Source organism: Argentina silus (assembly GCF_951799395.1).
Source record: "Argentina silus genome assembly, chromosome: 1".
Taxonomy (NCBI): Eukaryota; Metazoa; Chordata; class Actinopteri; order Argentiniformes; family Argentinidae; genus Argentina; species Argentina silus.
In genome coordinates this window covers 21,836,456-21,845,990 of record NC_139655.1, presented here as the reverse complement: position 1 = coordinate 21,845,990, position 9,535 = coordinate 21,836,456, and the positions used below count along the sequence as shown (strand labels likewise).

Here is a 9,535-nt window from a genome sequence, read left to right as displayed (position 1 = left end):
CTGTAGTAGGTAGCAGTAGTAGTAGTCATAGTAGTAGTAGTTGACAGTAAGTTTATGTCCCCCAAGTTGTCTTGTTGACTATCTTATTCAGAGCAAAACGTATCCTGTGTTGTCCTAGATTATATTACCCAAGAGTTGGCAGGAACAATCATGCAATAATCTAGGAGTCATTGTTTTAACAATTCACTCAAATCAGGTGATGTTGATAGGGGTGGTGAAGGAGCAGGTGAGTAGTGAGAAATCACCCTGGTGGGACCTGTATATCAGGCTCTGAGCTGACGCCACTTGTGAATGCAGATTAGCTTAAACTATCATCTTAATTACTTTTTGCTCTGATGTAGCTAGTCTGTGCTGTCGCATTTGGTGAAAGGCCACACTGGAGTTGGAATCCCTCATGAGGGGTTGTATCCTTCTTTGTCCTCAGACAAAATAATGGGGATAGTATAATTCAATTGAATGACCAAAAATGTTATCCTGTGATACAATAATTTAATGTATAGCCAACACACTACAGCTCAGCTTGAAAAATAGTTTAATTAGTTGGTGTAAGAACATCTTCAGAGTTGCTGTGACAGGTTTGGTGAGTCTCTGGATGGTATGCAAGGAATTGGCTGAGTTGTAACTAAATGTTTAGCCCCACTGCCTTTTCTGTTTAAATAGGTTCCTCTGGAGAAAATAATGTAATCCAAGAAGATAGTGATCCTCAGTTACACACACAGTTGTTTTTCCCTATCGTCTCTCTATGGTTGGCATAAGACAGTGAATCGACATCCTTTTACATACATTTATACAATGTTTGGATTTCGACATTGTTGCACCATACCAATTTCCATCATGACTGATATATAACGATACAACCAAAAAACAATGTTTATACAACGTTGGTTTTCTAAAAACACTGTAATTTTTTTAGATCAGGCATCAGTATTATGATTATTAGCAAAAGAGTCATAAACCTAAAGCGTAATAAACCTAGAACTTAGATTTTTAGCTACCACCCAGATTTATTTTTGCTAGCAATCATAACAGTCATATGTTAACAATCATAACATAATCTGTCTCCCAAAATGAGGAGTGTCTCCAATTCTGTTACAGTCTGCAATTTGTGATGTACAATAGTACCAGACTTTCATTGCATATTCAAAGATGTCTGGCAAAGATAAAGATGTAAGTAGCTTGCTATATCTACCTACAGTTAAAATAGATGTCTTTGCAATGTGTATACCTACCGTGCTGCTTGAAAGTATGTGAACCTCTTGTGCAATGATAGATTTTTTTAGTTTTTACCATGAAATCTTTATTTAATCAGAACCAGTCTTTTTTAATCTGACATAAGAGGTTTATATTTACGAATTCCATATGTTGGTTTAGAGGAAATCATGTGTAGTAGAAAAACTAAATTATAAAGAAATTAGTGCAGGTGCAAAAATAAGTGAACCCCAAGTTGCATTGGTTAAATCAAGTAAGTAAGTAGAATCAGGTGGGTAAATCACTGGGTACCAAATGAACCAATCAAAGGAGAGATCTTTAGGAAAGAGTTTGGGCGGGACTCTGATAAATAGACATAAAAAACCTGGTCAGTTTTGTGTTACCCATACAGGTGAATGCAAAACACACCATGCCGAGGGGAAAGGAGATCTCAGAGGACATCAGGAAGAGGGTAGTGAGAGCACATCAGTCTGGGGAAGGCTATAAAATCATCTCAACAAGATTTGAGCTCCATCAGTCCACTGTGAGGCAAATAATTTACAAATGGAGAGTATTTAACATGACAGCAACTAGGCCTAGAAGTGGTCGCCCTTCCAAAATAGCCCCAAGAACCACAAGAAAAATAACAAATCAGGTAAAAGCCAACCCAAAAATAGAGATCTAGAGATTTGCAGACCTCTCTTGCTGCATCTCGGGTAACTGTGCATGCTTCAACAATAAGAAGAACACTGAATTGAAATGGCATTCATGGGAGGGTTGCTAGGAAGAAGCCTCTGCTGTCAAAAAAGAACCAACTGCCTGTCATAACTTTGCCAGAGACCACCTGGACAAGCCTGAAGGTTTCTGGAAGTCCGTTCTCTGGACAGATGATTCCAAAATTGACCTTTTTGGTCACAATCAAAACCACTAACTTTGGCGAAAACCCAACACTGCCTACCACCAAAAGAACCTTATCCCAACAGTTAACCATGGTGGTGGAAATTTCAAAATCTGGGGCTGCTTTTCCTCCTCTGGACCTGGACGACTCCACATCATTAAGGGAACCATGAATTCTGAGGTATACCAGAAGATTCTTGAACAGAACATCAAGCCATCAGTCAAGGAGCTAAAGCTGGGCTGAAAATGGGTCTTCCAACAAGACAACAACCCAAAGCATTCAATCAAATCTACCAAAGAATGGCTCAGGAGAAAGAAGATTTGTGTTTCGGATTGGCCAAGTCAAAGTTCTGACCTAAATCCAATCGAGATGCTGTGGCAGTACCTGAAGCGGGCAGTTCATGCCAGACACCCCTCAAACCTCACTCAATTGGCTGAGTTCTGTAAGGAGGAGTGGGCAAAAATCCCTCAAAGCAGATGTCTGATTAGTGGCTATAGAGACGTTTACTCCAAGTTATCGCTGCTAATGGAGGTGCCACAAGCTATTGACTGAAGAGGTTCACCTATTTTTGCACACATGAAATCTGAGTCTATGTATGGAGAAGGGAATGGGATCGAGTGAGTTCCATTTTTCCCTCGTTGCCTCCACTTCGCTTAGGTAGGGCTCACTCGCAGATATGTCATCAAAACGTCACTGAAGGTCTCACTCATAGGAGGGAGTATGGTGTTAATTTGGAATGGAAGGGGTGTGTGTCTTGTCAATTTAACGGTTTTTGTCAGCGTTGATCAGCAACTGCTCAAAACGGATGCTCTCCAAGACGCTAATTTTAAAATAGGCTGTTGTATTATTCAATCAATTGCTCCTATGATATAAAAGATACGAGGAAAACTCTGGTTTTAATTATTTAAAGTAATTTTCACACAGTGCAAACTACATTAACCACACGGGCACACACACACAAAAACTATATTACCCAGCATTCCTGTCCAACCTTTTAGCCGGAAAAGGAAAACACATGGATTTATGTGTTTACGATTGTGCAAGTTCGTTCGCCGGTGCTGTGGGCCATCAGCAAAGTATTGTCGTTAACGTATTACTTGCCACAGTTATTGATATTACATTATAGCGGTCAATTATGTAGTTGCAGTCTTTTGTGGGCAGGCGGGCAAGCCACACAATCTCTGTCGCAACGTCGGGCCACCCACCATCTGCAGTAGAGATTTGACTGAAGAAGTGGGACAAGGGAACAGATGGCGTATCCAGGCTGCTGCGCGACAGGGACACCGCTGTGGAAACTGTCGGAGATGAACAAATCGGTCAGTGTCACGCAATAAAAGTGTATTGCTAATCTGTGCGAACTAGAACATGTCTCGGGGGCTTGGCAAATATACATTGCATCGTGACCCTCAAGTGCTCGTTTGCTCACCAGATTTGGCGCGGTTCAATCTCGCGTGGACACGACCACCGGCATAAAGTCTAATCTCTTTCTGATTTATCTCTCAGCCGGTAAACAATGGTTGACAACCGCTACGCCACAGCTTTGGTTATTGGGTGCGTGCTTAGCGTGCTGGCCACGGTATACCTGTCAGTGGCGGTCGGGACGCAACACTGGTACCAGTACAGCAGCCCTCCAGTGCGTGGCGAGGCAAACGTGTCCGAGCTGCGTTCTTTGCATGAGGAGTTCATGGATGGAGAGTTCGATGAGAAGACCTACAGCGACACGCTCTTCCGTCTTAATGGGACCATGGGCCTCTGGTGGCGATGCGTTCTGGTGCCAGCTCACACCCACTGGTATAAGGAGCCAGGTATGATAGCCTCATAAACTCTGATTTACATAACATGCATTTGGGGTTTCATTGTTTATAGTTTAAGAGCATGTTGGATGGTACTGACTCAAACCCTGTTTCAGATCCCAAGATGGTGATGGAGTGTGTGAGCTTCACATTGCTGCAACAGTTCACCCCCAAGTATAAAGAGCCTGGGAACCACAACAGTGGAGAGGACATGCTGCGCACCTGTAAGCCAGTGTTCATTTCTTTAGCAATGCATTATGCCATACTAATGTCTTATACATTACATGATAAAAACAACCATGCATGAATTACTAATTCCTAGTGATACAAACTATCCCTAATTTTCTGCTCTCAAGTGCTGTCAGGGCCGGCACTCTCTGCAATTCCACCTTTAATATGTGAACTGTTTGTGACAGTTTCCAATTAGTGCCCATTGAGTATTGCCCTGGGTTCCTTTGTGTTCAGACCTGTGGAGGTGTCAGTTCCTGCTGCCTCTAGTGTCTCTGGGCCTGGTGGTCATTGCAGGCTTGATAGGATTCTGTGCCTGCCTCTGCCGAAGCCTCACCCCCACCCTGGGCATAGGAGTGCTCCACCTACTAGCTGGTAAGGGACTTATACTGTTGGATGGTCTTGACTGTGACACCCATGGTTCATGGTTGGGGGCTCAGCCCAGGAAACCATTACTTTCAGAAATGATCTACAGGTGCTAGGACTGACCCCCTCCCTTCTCCCCACTCCTGCAGGGTTGTGTACACTAGCCACAGTGTGCTGCTACTTGGCTGGGATGGACCTACTCCACCGGGTGTCTGTCCTGCCAGACAAGGTGGACGGCTCGCTGGGCTGGTCCCTCTACCTAGCCCTCATCTCCTCCCCGCTGCATATGATGGCCGCCGCTCTGCTGGTGTGGGCGGCGCGCAGCCACAGCCAGAACTACTATCGCATGACAGCCTACAGGGTGGCGTAAAGCCAATCGCAGCCAGAGAAGGATCCACTATCCTTTAACTGTCTGTACTGTATATGTGCAGTAATTAATAAGTCCCAGTCCACTGTTCTAGACACTTCTTGTAGATCTAAAATTATTGGATAGGTGGGGGTGGTTCTACCTTGCTTGCCCTCTGATTAGCTTGTTGGGATATACGCCATTGCTTGCTTACAACAATCCAATTCATTCAGATTTACATAAAGATGGGGGCAAGGGGGTCCAAAGTCAAATTGGGTTATAATGTGACCCAGAGACAGAAACTTATGTTTTAATTGAGAAGTTATGGCTTGTCAAAAAGCAAAAGACTAGGAAATTCAAAATGAGCACCACCACCCATAACTTCACCTTTCCAACATGTTAGGGCATACATCGTTATCCCAGCATTCAGCAGTCATTATGATGAACTGCCTAGCTTCCACATACATACCGTATAGTCCTCTAGGCTATAGCTAAACTTTAGCTGTGATGTAGCCCATGGTGCCTGGTGGGCTAGCTGTGTGATGATGATTAACGTAGGTAATCGAAAATAGTTGTAATCGCACCCAAACCACAGTGTTGACTAAACCTTTTCATTTATATATTTGATCTCAGAGAATATCGTAACCAAGTTCTGATCCATCCATCCACGTCTTGAAGCTAATGTTGATGGGGCACACGCATTGATCAAAACAGTTAGCGTTTTGGTCACCATACAATTTTTCCATACAATATTTTCAATATTAGGCATAACCAAGCCATAACTAGGCTGCCTAATAACAGCCACATTTGGACCTGCCTCGTAGGCTACTGTTTCACTGTAGTGATAGACACTGCCCACACTTCGTACAGAGATTTTGGGGTATAATCGGTGGCCACTAAAATATGGTACATTGATTAAACTAATTTCATGGCTGCACTAAATAAATGCACAGTGAAAAGTGAAAGGGAAGTTAGGTACTGCGCGAAGTTATGGTGTTATTTAAGGTTTCAAAATATTTCATTTTGACAATCAGAGAAATTATCATCTTGTTTATACTATTAGTAATAGTCGTTACATGTTTTTCTTCTGTGTTGATCCCATCAGAGTGTTTTTGTTTTCTGTCCTCTGGAATATATTTTGATATTCTGATTGATATGTCGGCTATTGCAGAAATAATTTAGAACGTAGGGTAAAACGTGTAAAGCCCTTGAAATACAATGAGCTAATTATTAAGGTTTTTTTTTAGTTGTTTTTTTTTACCAAATACTCCATATTATTTAGTAAAATACTGCTAATCTCCTGTGATATTAGTTACAGTATATTTACTTTAAAATGTATTTAATTGTTTGATAGGGTGTTCAATTTTTTTGTGGTGATGTAATTTAGATTTTCTTAGTTAATTTCAATTCTATTCCACCATTTAGAAATGCCACTTCTGTGATACATACAGTACAATATAAGAATGAAGAAATCCAGAGATCTAATAGCAAAGTCTCCTGTATATACAGTGCCTTTGGATAGTTTTCAGACCCTTTTCAGATTCAGATTCTGGGGTATTGTGTGTGGATTGATGGCAAATTCTTTTAATTTAATCCATTTTAAATTGAGTATAACACAACAAAATGTGGAAAAAGTGAAGGGGTCTGAATACTTTCCGAAGGCACTGTAATAATGTATTCAACCACAAACCCTACTGTATATGATAATTTATTATATTGAGCATCAAGAATGTATTTAATGTGGTTATATTTTATTGTTTTTGGACCATGTCTCAAGAGCTTTGCAACCAATGCTGCATTTGTTCACATTGACTTTGTCCTGGATATGACATGTTTCTATACTTACAACAGTTAATAAATGAGTGGTAAACATTTGCAATTAACTGTATAGGTGTAAGTGTAGCTACTTGGCTATAAAATACCTTTAAATATTGAATCTTGCATGGTCATCAAGAAGAGTGTGACTTCAGGTCATGTCTTCAAGAACATTATATAACAGCAGGCATAATTCTTCATGACAACTTGAATTATAAGTAGTTGTAACAGCCAAGTAGTTGTAACAGCCAGGCCATTTTCAAAATGCTATAGATTTCATTTAATCATTGAAACAGAATGTACTATCCATTGTATGTATCTCTGCCTCAACTGTAGCTGATGTATGGCAAATAATCTTATGTTGTTATTTTTGTATGGACGTGCTTAAGTGAATCTACTGTGAATGTATTAGATCATTCTCCAACTGGTTATCTTGAGTAGTGAGAAAGCGTGAAACATTTTGAATTGTGAGCTTGTAACTTCTGTCAGTAATGTGTATGTATTTTGCAATTGCTGTTATTTCAATAAAGGATTTTTTTATTGTTTGAAGTTCATAACAGTTGATTGTGGAGGTCCATTGCTTCTCAGTTTGCAGTCAACCATATTCCTGAGGTATGGAAAATGTGTTGAATGAATCCATTGTCCATTTCAGGAACTTAAAATAACCTCAATTTTCTATTGTTCATCCTGTGAGTCACTGTCTTCTCAGAAGTACTCCAGTAAAACCCTTCCTCATCTATTTTCTCACTACTTTTCCTCTCATCCCCCAATTTCCTGTTCTCATTCTCTTTCCAACCGAATGGATGGAATCTCCACACTCCTCAGTCTTGCCAAGGAAAGAGCAATGCCCTTCTCGTAGTATGCACATTCATTTACGAAGAATGGGTAGAGTGGTTCCGTCCCTTTATACCTCAGTGTCTCTCCTGAGAAAGTCAGGAACAGAGGGTCGTTATGGTGGAGGAGACAGAAATCACGATCCTGAGAGGGGGAGAGAGGAAGGGTAGTTTCTAAGTAAAGGTTACATGAATAAGCTCATCCAATTGGAATCCAGTAGCCGACTGTAAATGCTTCAGTCCCTTGTATACCTGGAGTTGAGGATGAATGGCTGCTGTAATGTTGTGGGTCTCACAGTCTCTTGGGTAGTCAACATTTTTCACCATAGTGTACATCTCCACTATTCCTCCCTCAAACTGGGTACCTGAGAGAGTGAGGGGGAGACAGGTCAGTCTGAGGCTTCAGAATAAGGGTTTGCAATACAAACATTGAGTCATTCAAAGTCAATTGAAGTCATTTAAACCTATCAATTTGTATGCAGCACTTTGCAGAATGGTGCAAAGGATTTGGGGAGTTGTAGTCCCTACCTGAGTTGAAGAGGTGGACCCAGTCAAGCATGTGCTGGACCCCTTCTTGCATTGTTGAGAATATATTAGACCTGACAACACCATGGGGCTGGGGGCCAATCTCAATTGCTGCAGAAACAAAAACACAAGTACATGACTAGCATTTCAAATTATTCTGATGTATCATTCATACATAGTTTGTCAATAGAGTTGAGCGGTTTGTGTTATTGCACATGTGGAAGATGGACTATTCCCACTTGTATAGTAAACAACTGAAGCCACTGAACTCAATTATCATTATCATAGTGTTACTACAGAGGTGGGGCAATTTAACGTAAAGTTTTACCAAATTACATTTGACAACACTAAATAAGCCTATCCACTTACAAACTCACCAAAGCCATGTTTGCCTACAGACTCAAGGGAATACGCTTCATTGAGAGGGAGGTCAAAGTGAATGTACCTAACAGGTACATCTGCCATCTGTCTCTAAAAAAACATAACAAATCATCAGTCCTCCCATAGCAAAGAAGATCATGACAAACTCAAATCTCAGAACATTTCTGGGCCAAATTCCTAAGTGCTATGTGTTCCAATGATTGAATTCCTAAAACAGTGGTGAGGCAAATTTGTCTATTCAGTTCTTGAATTGAATGGATTTCAAATCTACTGGACCCCTTCTCCGCTTTGAATTACTGTAAATATTGTTTGCTCTTGCCTGCAGGTGTCTGAAGATGTGCAGGCAGATCCAGTCGCAGTCTGAGTAGGCGATGAGGCAAAAGCCCATGTTTGCAGTGGTGTTGTGGAGGTCACACACTAATTCCACCGCCTCGGGGCTACCTTTAGGACCCAGGAGGGAGTTCAGCTCCTGAGACCTCACTATCTCATAAGGGGTTTTGTCTGACACAGGAGCACTATGAGTGAGAGAGAAAGAAAGAAAGAAAGAAAGAAAGTAAGATAGTGAGTGAAAGTAGAGATCTTGGTGTTGAAAAGAGTCCCAGTCATCCTAATCCAATTATTCATCCTATGTCATGCTCATCTTTGTCAGTCAGACTTATCATCATAACCTTCATCTTGGGTTTATCATTTTCATTGTCAATCTAATAATCATTAGCAACATCAACTTCTCAATTTTCTCCTCCTCATCCACATCCACATCATAATCATCATCATCTTCATCACCATGCAGACCTGAGGGTGGCATGGGTGAAGCAGCGGTTCAGGTCTGTCTCTGTGTATCTCCGACATTGCTGGACGGCACGCGGGTTTGACATCACTGTCACCACCGAGACCAAATTGTCATCCTCCACCCTCTTCTTCTTCTTCAGCCGTTCCCTCACCAGGTACACACCTGACAGCTCATTACCATGGGTACCACCACACACAGCCACTCGGGACACAGTCGGCAAATACACCACCTCCCCTTCCATCTGATGGGTGACAATCACAAATATGGTATTGTATATATTAGGGTCCTAAGTTTTTCCTGATCAAGTGACTTGACCTGGAAAACCTGGAAACCTCTGGATGTGCATATATTGGATACACGCTTCACACATTA

At 41.4% G+C, this 9,535-nt stretch overlaps 2 protein-coding genes across 2 annotated transcripts; one reads left to right on the top strand and one right to left on the bottom strand.

The window, feature by feature from the left end:
- The first annotated feature begins 3,117 nt into the window (after positions 1 to 3,117).
- Positions 3,118 to 7,193, top strand: LOC310801539 (claudin domain-containing protein 1-like). Its single transcript, XM_083665605.1, has 4 exons — positions 3,118 to 3,891; positions 3,996 to 4,103; positions 4,345 to 4,482; positions 4,623 to 7,193. The coding sequence occupies exons 1-4, from the start codon at positions 3,600 to 3,602 to the stop codon at positions 4,841 to 4,843; spliced, it is 759 nt and encodes a 252-aa protein (XP_083521731.1). The 5' UTR covers positions 3,118 to 3,599; the 3' UTR covers positions 4,844 to 7,193.
- Positions 7,194 to 7,414: 221 nt separating this feature from the next.
- On the bottom strand, positions 7,415 to 9,404 carry LOC310801520 (N-acyl-aromatic-L-amino acid amidohydrolase (carboxylate-forming) B-like; the record flags this gene model as incomplete). The annotated part of the gene is made up of 6 exons (XM_083665578.1): positions 7,415 to 7,612; positions 7,720 to 7,832; positions 7,996 to 8,103; positions 8,370 to 8,463; positions 8,693 to 8,888; positions 9,166 to 9,404. 6 exons carry the CDS (start codon positions 9,402 to 9,404, stop codon positions 7,415 to 7,417), a joined length of 948 nt encoding a protein of 315 aa, XP_083521704.1.
- Positions 9,405 to 9,535: the final 131 nt, after the last annotated feature.